The 25,837-nt window shown below is 39.9% G+C and overlaps 1 protein-coding gene across 1 annotated transcript; it reads left to right on the top strand.

The window, feature by feature from the left end:
* The first annotated feature begins 17,315 nt into the window (after positions 1-17,315).
* Positions 17,316-25,617, top strand: LOC140726869 (homeobox protein CDX-1-like). The gene is made up of 3 exons (XM_073043812.1): positions 17,316-18,076; positions 22,618-22,763; positions 23,796-25,617. Exons 1-3 carry the CDS (start codon positions 17,650-17,652, stop codon positions 23,988-23,990), a joined length of 768 nt encoding a protein of 255 aa, XP_072899913.1. The 5' UTR covers positions 17,316-17,649; the 3' UTR covers positions 23,991-25,617.
* Positions 25,618-25,837: the final 220 nt, after the last annotated feature.

The raw sequence follows: 25,837 nt of genomic DNA, 5'->3' as shown, positions 1-25,837 counted from the left end.
GCAACTCATCCTTCATGGCGGCCAGCTTTTCTGGGCATGCGTGCCAGTTGTTGAAATGTGGTGCCCAGCCCCACGTTTTGAGACCGTAGTTGAGAATGTGAGCCTGGTGAGGTTTGCGAATTCACCTAGCAGTTGAGTAAACTCACATACGGTGGTGTATGTGCTTGACAGAGTCGTTGCAGGGAACTTACTGGGGAGCGGGGTAATGACCCAGAGTCCTTGACATCCACAAGCTGCCAATTCTTAAGATCATCTAATAGTCCTTTGGCACACAGGAAACCTGCGCCGGGCAGAGATCTAGCCACTTTAGCCAGGACAAAGTCCCATGTGTAACATTGCCCACCGAAGCAAAGTGTCACCCGTTGTGTCCTGTAAGTCTGGATCCTGCTGCAGTTGGCAAAGAAGCGTCACCCTGAAAGGGTGTCTGTAATGAACAGTAGATGACCCTGGCAGCTGGAACCCACGGTGTTCACAGACCGGTGATGTCCTGATGCGCTGGCTCTGTTGAAGCTGCAAGGCGGTCAGCACTTCCTAGTGTTCAAACCAAAGCGAGTGTGGTAAAAGCACAGGCCTGGTGTTGTCTCTTTTGCAGCCGTAGACGTCCGTATGTTGGAGGCCCAGCTGACCAGGCTTACTGAGGCAGGGAAAGGGGTGGACCATACGTGTCCACATGGCTGAGTGTAGACCATCAGCCATTTTTGCAAGCTCCCTATAGTCCTTCACGGGTACATCAGAGGGGGCTATGCCAACCTGATCAGGCATTTGCTGCATAAAGAGTTCTTTAAACATAAAGCAAAGATGGTGATTTCCCAGAAGAGACAACATGTGATCCATTAGCTCCGAAGGCCTAGCACCCCCAAGGAGAGCAACTGATCGGCACTCTCGGTCTCCAATAATCCAAGATTCTGTAAAGGTGGGTTTTCAATGTGAGATATCTATCGTGTTAAGGTGGGTGTTCAGGCAGAATCTCCACTCTCGCTGCCTACTGAGTGACACTACTATGTAGTAATATTTGGCATCGTCCATAGAGATTTCTCACAGCGCGAATTGGACTGATGACAAAATGCGATGGCATTTTGCTCCCAAAACTCTGGCAATTTCAAAGAGATTGCATTAGTCAACATGCTGAATAATTCTGGAATCATCCCAGGTTTTTGTAAGTAAAATAGTGGAGGTGTTTTAAGCTTACAGGAAACAGTATCAAATCCTTTATTGTCCTCCAAACACAGAATTTAAAGTGCAGTAAAAAATTTCACGTCATTAAGTCATCAGCCTCTTAAAGGGAACCCCAACTCAATGTCACTTGTTGTGAATTATTCCTAAGTTTCCACCCATTACATTACCCTACACGGGCTCCCTCAGAATTCACCAAAACCAGCATTGTGAGTCTGCTCCTATGAGCCGCCTGGCTTGGGTCCCATGTTCCGTGGTATATCAGTATCTTTCCTTGCTTCCACTTAGTCAAAGTCAGTGAGAAATAGGAGGCTGCCTTTACAAGAAGGACTTGCAAGCAGGATCAGCTTGCAAATCATTTCAGAAGCAAGTGTCACCTGGGAACTGCCCATTATACGCACTCAGAGTAACGTGAGAGAATCCAAAGATGCTGGAAATCCAGAGCAATACACACAAAATGCTGGAGGAACACAGCAGGTCAGGCAGCATCCATGGAGGGGAATAAGCAGCTGATGTTTCAGGTGGATACACTTCATCAGGACTGGAAAGGAAGGGGGAGGATGCCAGAGTAAGAAGCTGAGAGAGGAGAGGAGTACAAGTTAGAAGGTGATAGACGGGACAGGGGGGGAGTGAAGTGAGAAACTGGGAGATGATAGGTGGAAAAGTCAAATGGCTGGGGAAGAAGGAATCTGATAGGAGAGACTGTGGAAGGGGGAGGGGCAGCATGAGGAGGTGATTGGCAGGTGAGGTGAAGTGGTAACAGGCCAGAGTGGAGAATTGAAGAAAGGGAACGGTGATGGGGAAAACTTACTGGAAGTTGGAGAAATCAATGTTCATGCCATCAGGTTGGAGGCTACCCAGACAGAATTTGAAGTGTTGCTCCTTCAACCTGAGAGTGGCCTCATCATGGCAGAAGAGGAGGCCATGGACCAGTAAGTCAGAATAGGAATGAGGACAGCAATTAAAATGTTTGGCTAGTGGGAAATTCCATTTCTTGTAATGGAGCGGAGGTGCTCGACGGAGTGGTTTGTGGAAACACCAGCAGTGTTTTGACAAAGCACATTAGGAATATTTCTTTGTGACCACTACGTCCCTGACAACAAGCAGACACTTTCATTATCATGTGTGCCACTGCACACCTTAACATTTGGCCGCAGCTTGCAAGTGCAACGGTGAGACCGGACGTAGATTTGGGGACCATTTCATCAAGCACCTTTGCTCCATCCACCACAAAAGGCGGGATTTCCTGGTGGCCACCCATTTCAATTCGACCTCCCATTCCCATTCTGGTTTGTTACTTCATGGCCTCCTCTGCTACCACAATGAGGCCACACTCAGAATGGGACACCTCTTATTTGATCTGGTCATCTTCCAACCTGATGGCATCAACATTAATTTCTCTAACTTCTGGTAATTTATTCCACTCCCCCTTCCCTCTTTTTCCTCCTGTCACCTCTCTTCATCTTACCTGCTCATCAATCTGGTGCCCCTCCTCCTTCCCTTTCTTCCAAGTTCCACTGAAAGTTCAAAGCTCAAGGTAAACGTCACCATATCTAACCCCGAGATTTGTTTTCTTGTGTGCACACTCAGTAAATCCAAGAACCATAATGTATGTGGGGAAGATGAATTTCAGGGTTGTAACTATACGTGCTTTGATAATAAATGTACTTTGAGTTGTTGAATTTTTTATCGTTGGAACTTTGAATTAATGTAAGACCGCACCCAACAGGGCAGACAAACAACCAACGTGCAAAAGATAACGAACTCTGCAAATACAAAAGAGAAAATAATAATATAACAAAGATTGACAAATAAGTAAATAAGCAAGCAAGCAATTAATATCAATAACATGAGATGAAGAATCCTTGAAAGTGAGTCCACAGATTGTCGGAAAATTTCAGTGATGGGGCAAGAGAAGTTGAATGAAATTATTCCACTAGTTCAAGAGCCAGATAATTGAGGTGTAACAACTGTTCCTGAACCTGGTGGTGCAGGTCCTGAGGCTCCTGTACCTACTTCCTGATGACTGCAGCAAGAAGAGAGCATAACCTGGGTGGTGGGCGTCCCTGATGATGAATGATGCTTTTCTGCAACAGCGCTCCATGTAGATATGCTTTCCCCTTTGAACCATTTCCACTGCTTATTGTAGGACACTTCTCTCCTATCAGATTCCTGCTCCTTCAGTCCTTCACCTCTTCCTCTTATCACTTCCCTGCTTCTTACTTCCTCCTCCCTCCCCCACCCACCTTCCACCTCACCTGGTCTCAACTACCACCTACCTGTTTGTACACCTTTCCCTACCTTCCTATTCTGGCTTCAGTCTTTCCAGTCCTAATGAAGGATCTCAGCCCAAATTCTTGACTGTTCATTTCTCGCCATAGATACTGCCTGAATTGCTGAGTTCCTCCACACTTTGAATTCCTAACATCTGCAGAATCTCTTATATTAGTAAAGTGCAAATGTCTTTCTGTGAAGTGATTGGGTAAACCACCGGTTTCTCCATCCCCAAAAGTTAAGTACATGGAACAGACAAAGAAGGAAGATTGAAAAAAGCAGAGCAGGACAGTAGAGACATTGTTCAGGAAAGCATGACGAAAGTGAAACCAAACGGCATAGGTGACAAAAAGGCTTCATTCCCAGATGAGTTCAATGTGTCCTATGCTCACTTTGACCATCAAAAACATGGAGGAACCTTCATGAACGCCCACAGTCCCCGATGACCCCATGATTTCAGTCTCTGAGGCTGACGTTAGTACATCCTTCAGGGGGGTGAGCCCACAGAATGAATCTAGTCTTGACGAGCTACCTGGCCAAGTACCAAAGACCTGTGCTGATCAATTGGCAGGAGTGCTCTTCGATATCATTAACTTCTTGCTTCAAGAGGCAGAGGTACCCATCTGCTTCAAGCAGGCTTCATTTATACCGGTGTCTAAGAAGAACACGGTAGCCTATCTCAACGACTCACATCAACTGTGATGAAGTGCTGTGAGAGGTTGGTGATGAAACATACCAACTCCTGCCTGAGAAGCAACTTGGAACCACTCCAATTTTTTCCTATAGTCACAATACGTCCACAGCAGATGCCATTTCATTGACTCTTCACTCAACCCTGGAACATCCCTTCATCTACAGCAGCTTGGCATTCAACACTGTCATCCCCTCAAAACTGATCAATAAACTTCAACATCTTGGCCTCAATACCTCCTTGTGCAATTGGATCCTTGATTTCCTCACTTGCAGACCCCAATCTGTTTGGATTGGCAACAACATCTCCTCCACAATCACCATCAAAGTAAGTGCACCACAAGGTTGTGTGCTCAGCCCCTGCTCTACTCACTTTATGCTTGTGACTGTGAGGCTAAGAACAGCGCTAATATCATATTTAAGTTTGCTGACGACACCATAGTTGTTGGCCGAATCAAAGATGGTGACGAATCAGCATATACTGTAGGATGGAGATTGAAAATCTGGCTGAGTGGTGCCACAACAACAACTTCTCACTCAATGTCAGCAAGTCCAAGGAGCTGATTATTAACTTCAGGAGGAAGAAACTGGATGTCCATGAGCCAGTCCTCATTGAGGGAACAGAGGTGGAGAGGGTCAGCAATTTGAAATTCCTCGGTGTTATCGTTTCAGAGAATCTCTCCTGGGCCCAGCACGTAAGTGTCATCACAAAGAAAGCACAACAGCACCTCTACTTCCTTAGAACTTTAAGAAGATTTGACATGGCATCTAAAACTTTGACAAATTCTATAGATTTGTGGTGGAGAGTATATTGATTGGTTGCATCACAGCCTTGTAGGGAAGTGTCAAGGCCCTTGAATAGAAAATCCTACAAAAAGTAGTGGGTATGGCCCAGTCCATCATGGGTAAAGTCCTCTCTACCATTGAGCTCATCTATGCAGACTGATGTCACACGAAAGCAGCACCCATCATCTAGGACACCCAACACCTAGGCCATGCTCTCTTGCTGCTGTTGCTATCAGGAAGAAAGTCTAAGAGGCTCAAGATCCACACCACCAGGCTCAGGAACCGTTATTAACCCTCAAACATCAAGATCTTGAACTAGAAAGGGTAAATTCACTCACCTCATCATGGAACTGTTCCCACAACCTAAGGACACTTCATCTCATGTTCTCAGTAATTTTTGCTATCTATTTATTATTATGATTTTTCTTTTATATTTCACATCTTGTAGTCTTTAGCACATTGGTTGTTTGTCCGTCCTGTTGGGTGTGATCTTTCATTGATTTGATTGTGTTTCTTGGATTTGCTGTGCAGACCTACAAGAAAATGAATCTCACAGTTGTATATGGTGACACATGTGTACTTTGATAATAAATTTACTTTGAACTTTGAACCTTGGCCCTCTACTGTGACTATCAAATGCTCTTCTTAGCTTAGGTTCAGCAACAATCCCATTGCACAGCGCCCCTTTTTTAGACACCAAGCACAAAGACTACACAAAATAGCTCTCTGCTTCCAATATGCCACTGCAAAGGCTGGGTCCTGCCATCGTTGTACTCTAAGGGACTGGCTCCAGGGTAACAACCCCTCAAACATTTCGTAGGCACATTGCTTAAAGAGAAAACCTGAAGGTGAGTGCCAGTTGCCTGCCTTCTGATTGCTGGTGGGATCGCTCCACTGCCGGAGAGGGGAGCCTGTGTGGCTGCTGCTGTGCCCGGAGGACGTTACCAAGGTTCCTCGCGTTGTGGGTATAGATATGGATATGGTTTCGGATTATGGACTGTGGATTCATTTTCAGTCTTATAGTTTTTATATATTCTGTGTTTTACACCCGTTTTTTTAGTTTATTTTTGTGTGGGGGGTGGATTTGGAGGCCGATACTCTTGTAGTGTTTTGTGCCATGGAGGGGGATTTGGAGGCTGATACTCTTGTAGTGTTTTGTGCCATGGAGGGGGATTTGGAGGCTGATACTCTTGTAGTGTTTTGTGCCATGGAGGGGGATTTGGAGGCTGACGCTCTTGTAGTGTTTTGTGCCATGGAGGGGGATTTGGAGGCTGACGCACTTGTAGTGTTTTGTGCGATGGAGGGGGATTTGGAGGCTGACGCTCTTGTAGTGTTTTGTGCGATGGAGGGGGATTTGGAGGCTGATGCTCTTGTAGTGTTTTGTGCGATGGAGGGGGATTTGAAGGCTGACGCTCTTGTAGTGTTTTGTGCGATGGAGGGGGATTTGGAGGCTGATGATCGCGTTGCCATTCTCTTTTTTTTCCTTAGTTTTGTGGCTACCTGGAGAAGAAGGATTTCAGAGTTGTATACTTTGACTGTAGTGTAGAAATGAGTATGTACACAATAGCTAAAAAGATGTGTGATGATTGTATTTACTGGATCTATAAATGGTTGCGATGAAGTATTTCTGCCTATGTGCAGTCTCGCCCTGATTCAGGTAGAGGTCCAATATGTGCCAGAAGGAAGCAGCTTGAAACACTAAAAGAACAATGACATGCCACCAGGGAGCAGCATGGTGTCCCCGTCAAGCAGATTGCTGTTCTCCCTGGTGACAGTGCGTGTTGGCAGATGTCTCTCCCGCCACAAGAGGTACGGCACAGGAACTTGTTGCTCCTGTACAATAGCAGCAACATTCCACCCACGGCCCTCATTGTTGCAAGCAGTTGTGCAGAGAGCTGACAGTGAGAGGAGCTCAAGACAGCTATGGTTCAAGATCTGTCAGGTGGCTCAGCTCCAGGCCAGGAAGTTAAAACAATGAAGGAGCAGTGCGTCAACAAAACACTGGTCTACCCAGTCCTCTGAGAAGTTGCCTGGTGTATGGGTTCATGATCCTGAAGTTCCCTATCATGTGGTCAGCAATTCTCCTACTACCCTCAGGTAGAGCACACTCATTTCTGTCCCCCAAGGCTCTTCAACCTGAAACTTTATCTTCCACTCTCTTGCCAGCGGTGCAGCCTGACCTTCAGAGCGTTTCTACTTCTTAGAGAAAAGGGAATGTGGAACATAATTAAAAGTTTATCATATGGCATCAAGTTTACTAAAGTTAAAAGTTTATCATATGGCATGTAGAGTAATTAATTGCCAGTGCTGGAAAAAAAATTAAAGTAAACCAGTTGCAAAGGATGTCACAGAAACTTGGGTTACACAGTGTGAAGGTATGGGTTGTAAGAATGCAATAAATTTTGCCTGGGAACAAGCAGCAGATAAGATATTGAAGCTGCTAAAAGCTACAAATAAGTTAATGCACACAGTTCAATTTGCTGCTTAGAGAGATGACTCAATGAGAATGGAATGCAAAAGAAAACAGAAACGCTGCAAAAACTATTTCAAATAGTTAATTAAATTTGTCATGGTGCGATGCAAAGCATATTAACAAAAAATGAAACTGTTTTAAAGTTACAAGTACATCTAAAAAATGGCATTACACCTGATGTACTGATGGCAGGAGTCAGGAGTAAAGAAAGCAAGAAACTGTAGAAAGAAGAAATAAAGAAGTAACTCACATGGAGTAATTTAAGAGAACTGAGAAACAGCAAAGAGGTGCACCACACTCAGGGAATACACTTCACGGAATGTTCCAAAGGCAGAATGCAGTGATAAATATTGTCAATGTAGGCTTTACATAAAGGAGATCAGATAATATTAGAGTTAGTATTACTTTTCAGCAGCCTGGTATGAAACATAATGCATAATTCAATAGAAAAAGTTGGAAGCTGTCACAGATGAGACATGAAAAATATGTGAGTGGAACTAATTTTAGTAGCTGCAGGATCTCAATACTGCCTGTGCGTGTGTCTGAAACTTTGACCATGAATGGCTAAAATGTTATAAAATTCCTTATTTGAATGTATGATTTCAGTATTACTCACAGTTCTGCTTACAGAATTAAAATCTGTATGTCCTTCAGTAATCTCTATCATTGTAAATGGTAAGTCTGCAATTATACACATGTTACTTGTTGGAGATACTTAAGTGATTAACTTATTTAACAAATATGTATTTTTTCATTGATTTGCAAGACCAGATTATCCATTGAGCGTTAGCATACTTTTAAGTTTTGAACCAAGTGAGGTATACAAAATTATAAGGGGTATAAATAGGGTAAATGCAAGCAGGCTTTTCCCACTGAGTTTAGGTGAGATTACAACTAGAGGTCATGGGTTAAGGGTGAAAGGTGAAATGCTTAAGGGGAACATGAGGGCAAACTTCTTCATTCAGGGGGTGGTGAGAATGTGGCTCGAGCTGTCACCACAAGTGGTGGATGTGATTTTGATTTCAAAGTTTAAGAGAAGTTTGGATAGATATATGGATGGGAGGGGTAGGAAGGGCTATGATCTGGTTGCAGGTTCATTGGTTCAAGCAGTTTAAATGGTTCGGCACTGACTAGATCGACCAAAGGGCCTGTTTCTGTGTTGAGGTTTTCTATGATTTTATTACAATTAGCGATTAATACTTCCAAGGTAGTTGAAAGTGTAAGTAGTCATTTATTGTTTAAGTGTCTGTACCCAGGGACATATGCATGTGTTCTAAGTTAAAGACACTAGTATGGATCTTATTAAGATTGAGACTTATTGTGCACTAAAGAAAAGGAAGAATTTTCACAGAGAATGAAGTTGAATATTGGGATGAAAAGTCTTAGATACAAGATTTCTTGTGGTGTCAAATCAAATAAGCATTTCAAATCAAATAAGAAAAAGAGAATGCTGGAAAATCTCAGCCAGCTATGCAGCATTTGTGGAAGGAGAAACAACATTTTTGCTCCCAGTTGAAGATCTTGAATAACTCAAGCATTAACTTTCTTTTTCCATAGATGCTAGCCTTCAGTTCTGAATGTTTCCAGTGACTTTTATCTTGGTTTTAAATCTCCAGCCTCTGCATTTTTTTTCATGAGTATTCCAAAATATTCTGTATTCACTAGATTATGGCCAGAAATTATTGCTACATGCATTTCAAGTTAAAATGAGTGGTGGTGTTTAATATTAACTTGAACATTGACTAAAGTTCTGTTTAATTTGATTACTACAAGTCTGAGGCCTGATTACCTCCTTCCACACCCACACACTGGGATTTTGTTGAATGGGAACAAGGAAGAAAATCAATGTAGACAAACAGCGAAGAAAATCAATGTGACAGAGTAAAAAAAATGAGATAAAGGAAATATTCCATTCTTTTCAAAGCTATAAATGGAAGGACTTATTTTCTATTTTCAGAACATCTTGGTGTAAATGTCTCAGAATCTGAGTGAAATTCCATCTTCTTCTTTAGCTCTTCTGTGAATGTGACAAATACTCGTCTGTTTTTTTCCATATTTTTATGCTCACAACTTAAAAACATTCGAAAATACAACATGAATTACGTAATTTTCCAGGGTTTGTTTATAAGCACTTTGCAAGCTTTCTCACACTTTCTCCCATGTTCATTTTTCTTTTGTTACCTGTTATTGGCACGCAAGTCTGAATTTAAATATAAATCTGATCTCAACAATAAACATGTGTAGCTTTTGTAGCGTTTCTTGTACCTTTGTCTTTCACAAACCACATTGTTCTTTACCTATTTCAGCTTGCATTTTACTTTTAGCTCTTGTCATCAAAATTCTTAGAAGTATCTTGGTGATATGACTCATTAAACTTAATAAAATGTAATTTACATTCTATTGTTCTGGGTTTCTTGGGAAGACTGATAAATACTGATAATTTTTTGAAAAAGTGAAGCACAATAAGTCATTCAAAATATTACAGGAAACTCTAGATCTAGATTCAAAAGACCTCCACCTAATCAGAAATCTGAAATGGGAACGAACAGCCGCTGTAAGAATAGGTGGAGAAGTGAGTCAGTTTACGAAAATCGAAAGAGGCGTTAGACAAGGATGTGTTTTCTCCCCTGATTTGTTTAATGTGTATAGTGAAACAATATTACAAAAAATAAGAGACATCTTGGGAATCAAGGTTGGCGGTGAAAACATCAAAAATTTCAGATATGCGGATGACACTGTGTTAATTGCAAGTATGGTGGAAGAACTACAAAACTTGATTGATATAGTTGTTGAAGAAAATGCAAAAATGGGTCTATCAATCAATTGCAAAAAGACAGAATGTATGGTGATATCCAAAAAGAAGGAGAATCCTCTCTGCACGCTGAGAATAAACAGGGAAGACATAAAACAAGTAGTGAACCTTTGCTGCTTAGGAAGTTGGGTGACATCAAACGGCAGGTGCAACATGGACATCAAAAGAAGAATGGGATGGCAAAAGACACCTTTACGAGAATGAGGAGTATACTGACCAAGACTAAACTAGGCATGACAACCCGCCTCAGAGTACTGAAGTGTTACGTTTATCTATTTATGTTATATGGCTCAGAATGTTGGACAATATCTAGTAACATGAGGAAACAAATTGAAGCAGAAGAGATGTAGATTTTGAGGAGGATGCAAGGAATATCATGGATGAAATGAATATCTAATGAGGATGTCATGAACAGGGCAAGCACAAAAAGAGAAATAATGTATGAGATCATGAAAAGGCAACGTAACTTCATTGGACATGTGATTAGGAAAGAGGAGTTAGAATGCAGGGTAATTATGGGAAAGATTGAAGGGAAGAAAGCAAGAGGAAGACAAGGACAAATGATGATGGAGACAGCAGTCAGAGAACTGGAAATGAATACCAATGACCCGAAACAGGAGTGTGGGGGCCATGGCATTCAAAGCTCAAACTGGGCATGGCACCTGATGATGATGAACTTCTGTAGATTTTCAATCTCTACTCATAGAATTTGAAAGACCTTGGAACAATAACAATAAACTAATGGATTAAAAGCAAGAATCATATCATTCCAGAACATTTTTAGCTGTGACTTGTATTTGAGAGTTGTAGAGTGCTTCAGGACAATGGTCTAATTTCATCAGGAAAGCAATTAAAGATCTACAAAATACAATGTAATTTGAACATAACTCATTATCTTCCATTGTACACACAGTCAGTTTGGGTAGTGAAAGGAATTTAGAAACCTTCTAAAGGACTTTCACATAGAGCATAGCATTCAATGTTCCAACATATTTCTAATATGTCAACTTGTAACACAAGCCCATTTAGCAGTTTTAGAACTCACTTTATCATGCTATCAGATGCTCACTCCTACATACCTCAAGATATCATCTGATAGAGAAAATAAGCAGCTTCCACAAGAGATAAAATGTTTCATTGAGAATACTATATGTGTACTAACACTGTTCAAACCAATCACATCTAGTAATATTTTGTAAGCTGACAAAGAAGTTAACCCTCCTACAGACAGCTTCTTAAGTTCATTTCAGAACTTTCATTGAAGGAAAATATAAATAATGTTCAATATTATGAGTCTTAACTATTGGAGTAAATGATTCTGCACGAAAAATTTAAAAGAAAAGTTAAGCTGAGTTTTGGGCCCTTAAGTAGACACACAATTGAGTCTTGTCACCTTGTCTAAACAAATCACAAGGCAATTTTACATTCATAAGTGCATTACTATGGTGAAACAAAAGAACTAGCTGCTTTGGAAATGTAAGGTTTGTTTAGACTGCATCAAATATTACTAGAGAGTGATCATTTGAATTTAAGCCATTTACCATCAGAGGCTTGGACTTAACATATGCAAGGGTGCTTGTTATTTTCCAATACAATATACACAAAGTAGCTGAAGCCTAAATGAATGATGAAATCTTGAGTGAAAGGAAAAATAGGAAAGTATACATTGATTGTTTGCTGTTCATCAAGAAATATAGTTTAATTGAGAATAAAACTGACAAAATCTGGCAGCCCGGCGATGTTTAGATTTGGGATAGTTTTGAAATGTAAGATTGTACAAAAGTGCAATATATCAGGATAAAATGCATCTCTCTATGATGTAAAATAACCAACAGAATCTTAAGCAACTTAAAAACTGATGATGAATATCTGAAAAACACTTTAAAAGTTTTATGGAATTTATTTATAAGTCAGGAAAAATTTTCCAGGCTCCAAATAACATTATAATTTGTATTGTGTATCCTCAAGCATAAACAAGGATAAAGCACTACCTAAGAGGAAATTTACTAAAGTTATGTCTAAACTGGGTTAAATTATCTGTGTGGAATTGCCACGAGTACGATAGCATAAATAACTAAAAATGTTCTGTATTGAGGTAACCTTTGAGGAATTGACACATGCCAGTGATAATAAACCTGATTCTGATTTTCAGAGCCTAATTATTGCCTGTCATTAGAAAATCGAGACAAAAGTAGAGATCTGAAAGCTCCCAGTAATTTATTAGTAACAATCACCTGAAAGGTCTAAATGCCCTGTACTGAAAGGCACCTTTAAAATTCTTTTTGGGGAAAAAACTATGATTGGTTACAATTGAGTCAGCTTGGATACAGAGATGCATAGCAAATTTGTACCTTTGAATTGATTTAACTGAGGGGAAGTTATTTAAGAGAGTGCCCTGAAATTGTTAAACACAGAGCCAATTGGCTAAATAATCACACGTTCCTCAAACAGAAACTGATATTGAACCAATCAGACAGAGTTGAATATATTATTTTTGGAAGAATCAAAATCATAACTATGAATAGAATATTGGGGCAATGTAATAACAAACATAATATCTTCTATGATCAAGATGCATTTAAAAGAACCATATGGATTTTTATATCAGCAATTCTTGGGTTTCTATATAACTTGTTTTGACAATACATTCTAACAATAAATGCATAGTATCAAGCATCAAAGATTAACTTTATTCACATTAACTTTATTTACATGTATTGGGAATTTGCTGTGGTGCATTAGTGCAATATGCAACAAAAACACGACTCAATTATAAAGAATAAAGAATTATATAAGACAACATGTTAGAGGTTAAAATATGGATGTGGAATACATATATATTAGCATGAATTTACAACGTAAACAGCATTATAAAAAGAGGTTTAAATTGTTTACAGTTCAGTGCAATGACTGAGGTAATACAGAGAAGGAGGTAGATGGGAGGAGAGGCGTAACTACAATGGCTGATCAAATTAACTGAACAACCAGTGCCCTGTTTTTGGAATAGCGAAATAAGGACAAGTAAAGGAAAAGCTGCTCTTAATCATACTGGTGACAGTTTGAAACACTGACTCCAGGATAACTTTTGATCTTCGCATAAGATCAAATTTTATATGTTACTGAATGATTAGGGAAATTATTTTCATAGCAAATTGGTAGGGAACCAGAAGTCATAGATTTAAAAGAGGGAGCTAGACAAATAGGTATGTTTTGTGCTGTGGAATGATTTGAGTGAGAGTTAGAGAAGAGGAATAAAGAACAATGGAGAGATGATGAGAGACAGAGAAAGGGGAGAGAAATAGGGAATTAGGGAGAGGAAAAGTAGAGACAGACAGACAGTCAGAAAGGCAAAGAGTGTGAAAGAGGAGTAGAGATAGAAAGGGAGAGGCAGAGAGGTAGAAGTAGAAGCTCTAGTAATTGAGTGGATCCTGCTTACTAGATTATGGACAACCTCTAAATCATATCTGGTCATCCATAGCATATATTATCAAGAGCTATCCATTTGCACTGTGACTTTTTCAATGGACCTCCTCTCAGTATCTTCTTTGGTAGAATGATTTTAAAATATTCAATACTTTTTTAATAAGTATATTCATGTGCTTTCTAACTTCATCACTGAAAAATCCGCCTCCGATATTTAGCTTAACGCCCTTTGTTTCAGTCACTACGTGAAATATTTTTCTGCATACCATATCAATTCGTTTTATCAGCTTCATTCTACAAACCGACCATTCATTCATTTCATATACTTGCTATTTAGCTCCGCATTCACCTGAGTGAATGGTTAGCACAAGGAACAGTGTTCAGAACTGACAGCAGCCGCCCAAATGTGGCCCAACTGTAAATTTCTACAACTATACACAGGCTTGCATTCCGACAGGTAATATATTATAAACCGTCAGTGTCTTCCCACCAAGTTTAATGACCACACTTTTGGTAAGCTTTATCAGCTTCTTACTATTTAGAACAAGCTATATCGATTTTTGTTTTCATTTTTATTTATTCTCTGTTTTAGTTGATTGCTAAAATTTAACCTGGGACGTATTTAAATCAAAGAGAGTGCATTTTGAAATTTGCATCTGTGAAGGAACCCCGCCGCTCTGTGCTGACCTTACGGGGATGCCCGGATACTGGCCGGACCCCATCGGGAGCAGAGGCCGATCTGATTTAACCGTCCTCTATCCGAGCCAGAGCCAGAGTTTGTGGAGTAACGGCGCTTAGGAGAAGAGATTCGCCAGGCTGAATTATTGGGACACCATATTCATAACGATCACCCGGTTGGATTCCTAACATGCGAGGAATAAGGTTAACAATGAGGAGCATAAATTATCTGCCCGTGTGCCTTTTGAATACCTTTATCCACGTAGCCCTGGCCACCAAATGAAATATAGATTGTAAGATACTTCCGAAATATCAAAAAAAACAGTAGGTATCACGAAATCACATTGCACTCTGAATGAACTATGAGAACACTTGATTCCAGAAATGTAATGTCGGCAGTCGAAGTTCATAATGTCGGTATGAACTTGTTAATAATAAGCGTGGCGAGACGAAAACTTGTTTGGCTTGTTTTAATTATTTTTGCACTCATAAGAAATATACTTATATATTGACTTTACCGTATTCCCACATGTTAGAATATTCGTTTCACTGGCGCTGATGGATATCCTTTATTGAACATAAAGACCGTTCAGACATGTCCTTGGATTTGGTTAGGGTGTTTTACATAGTAAAATATCGGTAAAATTCTCGAAAATAGTCGGAATCTGATTAAACTGGACACTAACCTACAACGAACATTCGCCAACCCTCAGTCCCAGAAGCGTCTTTCGAATACGCTTTTCAGAACTTGACGAAAATAACTCGTGTATTGTTTTGACAAAATGAATTACAGCAGATTAAGCTGCAGAGACCAGAGTCACGTTAGTCTAATAAATAGCCATGATTATAACTCGTCTAGTTAATGGTCATATATCACTTTGAGATTGCTTAATCTAAAAGCTATTTACAGAGCAGACAGCTGCGAGCTGAAATTTATGAAGCACAATCATGCAATATAATTCAAGTTACAGCAACTTTTGTCAGTTTTATCGCCTTTTTAAATTGTATTTTAAGTTTATTGCTTCATCGAATTCGCGATTTAAAATTGGCCATTAACATGTCGTTGACATCGACCAGAAGGGAGCTGTGGAGACTTCGATTCGGTCGCAGCTTTACCTAAAAGCGGTGAAGAAGATTGGATAGTTTATAAAACCCAAAATGAATGGTAATAAAATTCTGGGTAGGATTGTCCGACTCAGGTTCGCACCGGGATAAATGCTGGAGCCGAACCAGAAATGGCCCATTGCGGTTAAATAAATGGTTGCCGCTAAATATTTCCTCGAATCACCGTTATCTCTAATAAAAGACTCAACTTTTGTTATGGCCAATTTGTCGGCATTGACCGAACGAACATTATTGCCACGGTTTCTATTATCATTCGTTCACACACTTGCGGCGCGGAAGGTAGTAACAAGCAAGAAATGAAATTGCCCTTTAAAATAATTTCTGGTACTAGACCGTATGTAATTACACCTCTTGTACAACCTCTTCTGTTCCGTACAAACATTCATTCAAAGCTTGAAACGTAACGATTTAATACGTATCATTGGAATCGGCAGGTTGATGGCCGTACTTTGTAAGGTTAAACAGGATCTCTTTGCTAATATCGTCCTCCGTTTAAAATGATTAACGTGCGTGGGATAGAATATGCTATGTAATTCGGACATTTAGTATCCTTTATAATATTTGAATAATAATGAAAACTTTTTAATGGCAGCTCTCTATGCCCATTGCACATCGAAGAATCCTTAAAATGCTTTGGACAAGTAGAGCCAAGAACGTTAGTGCTATTTGTGTGACTGTATTAGCAACTGTGAAGAATAGTCAGGTTCGATTCTTGTAATTTCCTGACCCGAGTCTGAATATCGTTCATAACGATGACTCGCTTTGTGGAGACATGAAAACTTAAACAATAAACAGTTATTATCATATCATCCCCATCTGGATTTCAGTACACTAAGCGGTCTTTCATAGGACACAAAATATTATACCTTTCCGCCTTCCGATAATCATTTCCGTGTTTCTGGCATTTTCATTTGTAATAATAACCTAAATCGTTGTCAATTCCTTGTTACATATATCTTCTTCTGGTATGGGATATGAAAAATTTTGAGAACTGTCACGGAAGTTCTTTGATACTAAATTATAAAAAGCAACGAAATTCGGAATCGTACATTTATAAAACACTGATCAATCTCCGGTTGTTGTTTCAGGTCCGAGGGGTGAGGGGGTGAAGGTGTATGCTTTGTATATTTATTTGTATTTCCATTTTAGCTATTCTTATTTCGATTATTTTCAACATTTCAGTATTATTAACCCAGAATGTTCCCTATGGTCTTATTAGGTTTAAATTACCGACAAATGTCATTTATATTTATTTTATTTGAAGTCAAATATATCATAGATGTAAAATGTCTTACATGAAAATAACGATCCTAAACTGTACAGTAAAAGTACACTTTCATCTGTGCTGCCCTGAATATCTTCAAACATGATTTCAGTCCATTGAACATTTGGCATTTGACAAAGTAATTGCATGGTTCTGCACTGCTCATTTGCTGCCCTTGGCACTGTCAGTTTGGCTAGTCTCAACCATCTTCAAATCATTTGTTAAAGCCTCCGTCTGGGGAGTTTCGTTCATGCATTCTGGGCTTTGAATATTGAAACGCCAGAAGAAGCTGCATTCTAACATTCTAAAAAAAACCCACACACATTTCATTAGCACTTAGTTTTAGTATAATATGTTTGGGGTTAACTTCTCGGAGTTTGTCATTTACAAAACTAGTGTACGGGACTAGATATTTGCCTGCCTTTTCTCGCCGTCCCTTAAAAAGTGACTGGACTACGTGTCTCTGATGCGATATCCAAGTGGGCGAATCTGCCGCCTTTTGAACTTTGCGTGTCGAATCACTTCCGCGATTCTTGTTCGGGTCATCCTCGCTACCGGCAGAACCAGTAAACCTTTCAAATCTGTGCTTTTTTTTTAGTTTCTAAATGATTTGACCGTCGAGAGCAAGAGGTTAAAGTGCGGAAGGTTGAAGTAGAAGGAGGAAGCTTTTCGAACAATACTTGGTTGAATATGCAGGTCTTGATCGAGTCGCTCCTGTCTCCTTATCTTTTTAAATGCAAATCTTTGGCTGTATGAATTAGTTGACGTCACCTACCTTCAGTTTGCCATTACTAATAGAAGCTTGTAAACAATCGTTAATCATGTGGGACACGGGCGGATCGCCCTGATCGCTTTTGGAGACACAGTGGCAAACCAGGAAAAAGAAAGTCTTGGAACTACAGTAATCTGGATTTCTCCAAAGCAGCATGCCGATTGCGCTCAGCCGCCAACATGTACGTGAGCTATCTTCTGGATAAAGACGTGAGCATGTACCCAGGGTCCGTCCGGCATTCTGGCATCAACCTGGGCGCTCAGAATTTCGTCAACCCACCACAGTACCCGGAGTATGCTGGTTATCATGTACCCGGCGTAAATTTGGACAATCACCCTCAATCGTCAGGATCTTGGCCATCACCTTATGGGCCTCCCCGGGATGAATGGAGTGCGTACGCAGCACCTACAGGCACGGTGCACGCCATCAACTCCTCGCCAGGGACTCTGTCTTACAACCCTGCAGATTACAACTCCGTTCAGACCCCGGGGCCTGGCGTGATACAGCCCTTAAACAATAATCTTTTGGAACAGCATTCCCCCAATAGCCAAAGGCGCAACCCTTACCAATGGATGAGGAAGCCAAGCCAGCAGCTATCAGGAACAGGTAAGATTGTAGTTTAGACCCTTAACCCTCCAGAGCAGAAAATGATTAGACAGATTGCTACCAAGGTTCCATTTTCACATTACTGGCAAAATCGCATTCTCTCTTCAATACCGACCATCGAGTAACTGTGCAAAAAGAAACCCCGAATATTTTTAAGCAACTACTGTTACGTTTCTATTGTATAAAACTTCCCGTGCCTCAGTGCAGTTTGTGGTAAAGATTGCTCCTTCTATCTAGAGGGAATAGCCCGAACACTAAATACAAAAGAGAGGTTTTCTTCCGGACAATTCTCACCCTACCCTACGTATAGAAAATATGAACATAAAATAATTCGTCCAGAAGAAGGAAAAACTTTGAAAACAAACCAATTGTTGCGCGCATCCTCCCCTTGAAACTTAATATTACTTTGAGGAATTGCTCACGCTTTTATTGTACAAGCACCTGAAATTTCTTCGTGAAGATGAATATAAACGTCTTTAATTTTGAGATTTTGAGAAAGGATACCGTAATAGATTTTAAGTAATAATCCAGTTCCCGTTAACAATTGAACAATTAACCCAAGATGTTTTAACTCCATTGCACCAAGACGCCGACCAGATCTGCAAAGTCTTAAGCTCTGAAGTAATGTGCACCTCCTAATATATGTACCTTAATGTCTGTTTATGTTTCGTTTATTGTAAATCTGTCACAAAATCCTGCTCAAATAATGGCAAATGAAGAGGTCAGAACGCTTTTTGAACCGTTACCATGCGTGCAGTATTTATTGGTCGGTTTCTTCTCATGTGAACAATGTCACTATGAGGCAACTTACAAATATAATTAATGTCTAAATGAACGACAGGAGATTGGTAACGCAGTTTGTGACAGCTATTTATTTTGCTTTTTTCAGCTTAATTTATTCATTAGTATTCGGATAAGCCTCTTGAATTGTGGGGACATACTTTAATTGTAATAACAAATTCTATTATCGATTGATTTTATAACCAATTTCGACCATATAAACCATAATAACAGTGTCGAGTAACAATAGTTTCTGAGTCATTAAGCAAATACTTCTATGAGTACCCGCTGTTTTCCAAACACTAAACTATTATTTTATAAGTAGCCAATCTGAAAATCGCTTTACCGCTCGTATCGAGTAGAATGGTTCAAACAGCCCTCCTTGCCCTGCGGTACCCAAAACTGCTCGCAACCGAAAATGTTGATATAATAGAGTAGAACTGCTGCGTTCTCAATCCCTCAGTAAAATTAACCATCGCCAGACACCCGCTCTTCGATCGGTGTAGCACTGCCATTCCATGTACTGTACACACATGGCTAGGGCTACCCTCATAATTCCTTAACCACGATCTCAGAACTCTTACAACAGATCGACCCAAGTGAACTTGGGTTCACTTGGAAAATAGCTAATCTTCACAAATCTGCGCGATTATACGTCCCGGACATTCAAGAATATCTTGGCCTTAAGTAAAATAAAAACAGGTCTTGACCAACAATGTCCTGAATCTATTCCGAGCGGCTACAAATGGAATTCTGCCGTTGCAACATCAAATGAAGCTTGCAGTCCCTTCTAGTTTTGAAACGGAAGATTATCGGTTATTTTTTCATTACGGTCCTCCGTATAGGTGAAATGCTAACCTGAGATGTAACTGAAGTGGCAGCACGAACAGGTGCCGGCCGTTGTTCTAATGTAAATTAAAGATTTATATGGAGTGCAAATCTCTTTAATTTATTGTATCTCCTCCCCACCCCCGCTCAGTCTGATAGTCAATCTCTAATGTGTCATGACCTTTTAACATGAAGTGCTTTGATATACACCTTCTTTTTCCAGCAACCCCAGTCTATTGTTCCGTCCATCTCCCGGAAAAGGTGGCGAGTTTCGCAGCAAATAAAGAATTTTGACGTTTCTGCACGATCCTTTTCAGCTTCTTTCTCTTTCTTTTCATTCGTTTCCCAGGCCATCACGGAACAATAAATATTACTTATTCCAACTAACGAAGTGTTATCCGTGACATGCATACAAGTCGAATGACTGGAAAATAAAATATTTATGTGAAATCGTGACTTAATATATGTATGTGAAGGATTTTTTTTAATGCATTGCGGTTCAAATTTCAAAGTAATCACTAAACGAACACAACATGCTGTTTAAATCTTAAAACTGCAAAGGTTTGAATGGGAAATGCCATGGCTTGGTTCCACCAGCATTTTGTGTGTGTTGCTTGCATTATTATTTTTTTCATTTACAAAGGAATTTATAAAATGTTCCTTTCATAATGACCCTAGCAAGCATAAGCAATAAGTATCAGGCTATAAGGTTCCTTTTGTAATAACCCGAAAAAAAGTGTATAACAGTTTAGCGTGTGTGGAAGTTGGAAATTACATCATTTTGAAACGCGTGCCTGTGTTTCCTTTACTTTATCACGTTTATTCAAAATTTGGTTTTGGATGAACTCGCATAAAAATACATAATCAACAATCTGATCCCTTTCTCAGTGGGTTTGCTGACCCTTCGGGCGCCGGGGAATTATTTCAGTCGGTCGTGCTGCACGAGATAAGCTGTGTGTTTTAGATTATTAATGTTGTTTTTAAAGTATATTTGTCAGATCATTTTCTTGCCTCCTAAAAATGTCCGTCTGTGCCCTCCAATGGCCAATCTTCATCTTTGAAGCATATCCCCATTCAAATGCCTCAGCATTCTTCTTTCTTTAGGAATGGGGTTTTAAATGTAAATGTGCCGAGGTTTGAGATGAAAGGTTCAGCCGCCATTTGTTCCTGAGTGCCAATTCAAACAGAATGTGCTTGTTATTCCACCACGGGGAAAAAATCTCTTTGATAAGGTCGCATTGTACTGCATTGTTCGAGCCGTGTTCGCTTTTAACCAGCTGTATACATTTTCCCCGCATCAGGCTTGTTTCTACGTGGGGCTCTTTTGTTGAGGTTTGCAGCAAATTATCTGAACAAAGTTAGCCTGCTGGCGTTCAACGTCGAAATACAAGGGGAAAGAAATGTTTCTGGACACGGAGAGCTAATAGTGGTTGCATTCTTTATAAAATGCTTCCGGGGCACATATAAATAAATGAGGTTATTAATCAGATTCCGCCGTTAAACATTCGCTACACTCAGAAGTGAACAAGGTTGTACATCACGAACACACCTGTTTGTGGTATGTAAGTGGGAGAGTAGGTGCCCGAGTTTCCCTGCAACATTCATTTACGGCTGTTATTTGGCGAGATGGTAATTGCTCTCAAATGCTCAGATGTTGCATTTTTCCTTCAAGCGTTCGATGTGTGTTCAAACTCAATATTTTCAGACTTGTTACTGACACCTCCCGGCATTAGTTTAACAGCATCTGTTTGAGTTAGTTTGATTAACTTTTGGTGTTGGCTCAGCCTGGCCAGTATTTGACCTAAATTATCCACACAACACACTAGGATCGATATTTCCGCCGAACATACATTATCGATCAGCAAAAACAGTTTCAGCCATTAACTCTTATCGCCAAATTCCCGTCGCAGATTAATAAATATGTTTATAATTTTCTAAAATCAAGTTACTAAAATAACTTAAACATATCTGAATGATTGTGACTTTGATGAATTTCCTTCCATTCTGATCTTAGAAACCTAAATCGTTTTTACTGTCTTCGGGCTCCCCCAAGCATTTTTCGCCTCCATTGGCGCGCATTGTGGCCATGTTACACCCGCCCCTCAAATCTCAATTGAAGGATACATCTATTGGCGATGAGCCTGAGGACTCAGCTCTGACCCGAAGTTTCTGTGTTTATAAGGCAAAACACTTGCAATTCTTCCAGAAAACGAGGCATTTATTCTGCAAGTTCTCGTAACCCCATCTGATCACAGAAAGACATGTAGAAAAATACTGAAGAAAGCAGAAGAAACGTAAAATTTAGGGAGTTAATTGTAAAGCGTTAACAATATACTGAGCGTGGGGGGGGGGGGGGTGCAGCATTAGGAAATGTACAATTATAGCTACATAGTAGAACCCGGCCACGCTTCTAAGGTATAATCTTTTGATTTTTCCCTAGGGGATGTCTCTTTACAGCTCTCTGTAGGTTAGACGGGGCGTTTCCTGTGCTCTTCCACTCTGATTTAACATCTGAGTTCATCTATCGATTAACCCCATTTAACCTTTTATTCTAATTTTGAAATATACATCTTTAGTTTTTTTTAAATGTCTCCAAATCAATCATCCTTATTCGTTCTGTTATCACGGAGAAAGTAACATCTCTAGCATATTTATATGAACTTCACACATCTTACCTTGTACATTAATGTCACGGACAGGAATTATTTTGAGAGATCATCATCAACATTTAATAGGAATTGTTTTCAAAAATGCTGGTGCACAATTCAAGAAAATGAGCTTTTAAAAATACTTAACTAATACTTCAAAGTTGCTTAATAATAATTCCATCATGCATTTTTCAGGCGTTGGGTTAAGGAATTCGGGAGAAAGCACATCATACAAAGCAATTCGCTTTTATTATTATTTATGCGCCCTTACTTGTTCTTTCATAGATAAAACGAGAACAAAGGACAAATATCGGGTGGTGTACACAGATCACCAGAGACTGGAACTGGAAAAAGAGTTCCATTATAGCCGCTACATCACCATTCGGCGTAAAGCGGAGCTGGCTGCCAACCTGGGACTTTCCGAAAGGCAGGTAGGTGACGCCACTCAGACTAGCATCCTAGCCGACTCTAAACAAAATCTCAGAGCTGCCCCTTGGGTCGCACACACCATATCCTCAGAGCGGTTTGGGTATGTCACCTTGCCAGTGACTCTAATCCGATTTCTTCTTCCACGTCTGACTGAGGGAAAATTAATTTATAGATCACAAAATTGGTTTACATTTTATGAGCAATTTTCTGATAATTGAACAGTAAGGCTCATAGCGTCAAGCGAACTGTCTTTGTAATGTTACAGTACATGAAACGTAACTTCTATCAGAATATCTTCAAAAATAAAACGAGTTACAATTATAATTACGTTTCCAAATATATCGGGAGAGTCGGTATTTGTGCTATATAACACTAGAGAGCCAGAAGCGGAGACGGAGTGTTTAGGACAGAGATTCCAAACTTCCTTTCATCACCTACGATATGCAATAGCTGGCTATCAGATGGTTTGTAATTTCTCCCATTGAGTGGATAATATAATGTTAGTAAAATTAAAAGGTGATATTCGCGGATAAATTTAATAAATATAAATAACAGCTTGTCAAACTACTAGAAAATGGGTTAATCGTGTGTGTGCATGTCGTGAAAATAAATTAGAAACTTCCAGCTGAATGTTGTAGCTGATGTAACCGGATTTGTGATGTGTCACATTCCTGCTATTCGGTCGATCAGATCCAGTTGCTGAAATGATCATGACGCTGTTCCACGAGAAATCGGCCGCGCCTGCGAAGAGTTTGGCGACAAGTGTTGAAATCCAGCGCCAAGCGACCAAAAGCTGATTCCTTAGAAAGATATCCCCATCGCGTAATAAATCAGTTTTAACAGTTTGATTGGGTTGTTACTCGGTGAAAATAATTTATTTTAAAAATAAACATAAATTACACACATGCAATCTCTTTTAATTTTTTTCTCAGTTGCCGTAGCCTTAATTTCTACAAGCTATTATTTATTTAATCCAAACATTGAAGTGAAACGTTTTTACTATTCTAAATCGGTTTCCTTTTCGTCACTTTTAGGTGAAGATCTGGTTTCAGAATCGCAGGGCGAAGGAGCGAAAAATGACGAAGAAGAAGTTACAACAGCAGTCTCAACAGGCGTCGGCCCAGTTAAGCCCGGTTCCTCCCGGGACAGCCGGTGCTCTGTCGGTTACCAACGGCGGAGTGATGGGGGCGGCCAGCAGCGCGGTTTTACCTGGCACGGTCTCTCAGTGAACCCACACAGATGTTTACCTACACCCGAAGGGATGGAGGCAAAGCGTGAACTGGTGCCTATTCAAGCCAGGAATTCCAGACTCTTCCGTGTCCGAGAGGACATTTTACAGCACTCCACACATTCATAATGGCAGCGTTGGAGGTTTAGAATCAAACAATTTGCTTGGGCATTTTGTTTCGGACTTCATGCAGCAAGCGATCAGGGCCTCAACACTAACGGAAACTGAAGATGGCCGCGGACCTTCTGACAATGTGAACCAATTGTAATTGGGATATTTTTTCCAGGGTCTTTCAGGCTTTATATTGTTGAAATATTTTAATATAGTTGTCAAATGTTAGATTATATCCGAGTCTGTGAAACACTACCAGATGCATTTTGACATTTCAAATGTGAATTCCCTTCCCCAGAAATGCACCTAATTTACTGTACGTATTGTAATTGTTTTCATCTTTCGATGTAAATAATTTCTGTATTTTCCCCTATAGAGATACTACTGTAAATCTTTTGGGTTAGTTGTGAGTTGGCTAGTTTATTATAATGTAGATTTTGAAGCCTCTATTCCGAATCACAGAATCTGATTTATCTCTTTAAGTTTCAGAAAGTCAGCTGTAACTTTTCAGCACAATGTTTTTTTATTGACGGGAAGGACAAAGAGGCTCGGGTCGTTGTTGTTATCATGCTCCAGGGTACGGAGTAGTAAACCATCTATTTTAGTTGCATTTAGAAAGAGGGGAAAGCACTTTCTCAGAAATTTTAATGGATTGGTTTTACAATAGTGGGATCACCAACAATTGCTTAACGATCCGCTAATACTTAATCTTTACTGCACAAGGACATCCACATATTGAACCTTTGCGAGCTGCATTTATGATGCTCTGGCGCTTAGAATATGGGACTACATTACAATATGATTTGGCCATTGTACAGCCCAATCTTCATTTATAATAAATGCAAAAATGAATAGCGAAAGATAGAACCTTACAACATGTGCAAATGTGACCAAAGTCTTTTGATTTAATTCTGTTCCAGAATAAATTGAAACACCACTAGAGAAAAAATGATTAAGTACAAACTGCCATTCAGTCTTTTTAACCTTTGCGCCGATTGGCATGAGAAGATCCGTCGATTGTTTGCTAGAGTGGAATAGGTCACATTATCACTTTGTGCATTGTGCTGGAAACGTACTTTGATACTTCCTACATGCTATCGAATAAATAGAGCTAGATAATTGATCTTATTGCCCATGAGTTTACTGGTTGCTATGCGTTGCTGTGAAACAGCAGACCATAAACTGTGTTTGGTGGCGAACCCGATCGGAACGGTTGTTTGTACAGTGGTTTCAGGGCAAAAGTCAGCATGGAGATTAAAAGTTCGCAAAGAGTGAGACAACAAAATATATGTCCAACAAGCTAGTGTCTTTCTAATTGGAAGAAAAACAGAACGGCGTGAAATAAGAAAAGGTGTGACAAGAATCCTTTAATTAGGCCGTGGACAAATTGAGTAAGGAAGCACCAACATAAAACAAAATCGCTGAAAGTTATACAAAACAACTGTGGTAAATTATGCTCACTTGCCACAAGTGACAGATGTTAAAGAAATGTGTTGGAAATAAACCATTTATTGAAAGATTCCCTTGTTGAGCAATTTATCTTACTGAAATTGCTCATTGTCAGTTAAAGAGGACTGTGAAATACAATATGTATTTTAAAAAAAACTCACTCTATCTGTCTTTCTGTACTTAATTTGTATTGTCCATGGCCACGGACCAATTGAGATTTATAGGTAGTTATACAACATGGGTCAGATTTGAGGTCAAGTGGAATCAGTTCTAACAATTTTACCTCCC

This window comes from Hemitrygon akajei, chromosome 4 (genome assembly GCF_048418815.1).
Source record: "Hemitrygon akajei chromosome 4, sHemAka1.3, whole genome shotgun sequence".
NCBI lineage: Eukaryota > Metazoa > Chordata > Chondrichthyes > Myliobatiformes > Dasyatidae > Hemitrygon > Hemitrygon akajei.
This window is presented reverse-complemented; position numbering and strand designations above follow the sequence as displayed.

Excerpts from the sequence above, each read along its gene's own strand:
- LOC140726869 (XM_073043812.1), top strand. The coding sequence starts at position 17,650 with ATGTACGTGAGCTATCTTCTGGATAAAGACGTGAGCATGTACCCAGGG. Across the intron at positions 18,077-22,617 it reads CCAGCAGCTATCAGGAACAG|ATAAAACGAGAACAAAGGAC; the intron begins GTAAGATTGTAG and ends GTTCTTTCATAG. Across the intron at positions 22,764-23,795 it reads TGGGACTTTCCGAAAGGCAG|GTGAAGATCTGGTTTCAGAA; the intron begins GTAGGTGACGCC and ends CGTCACTTTTAG.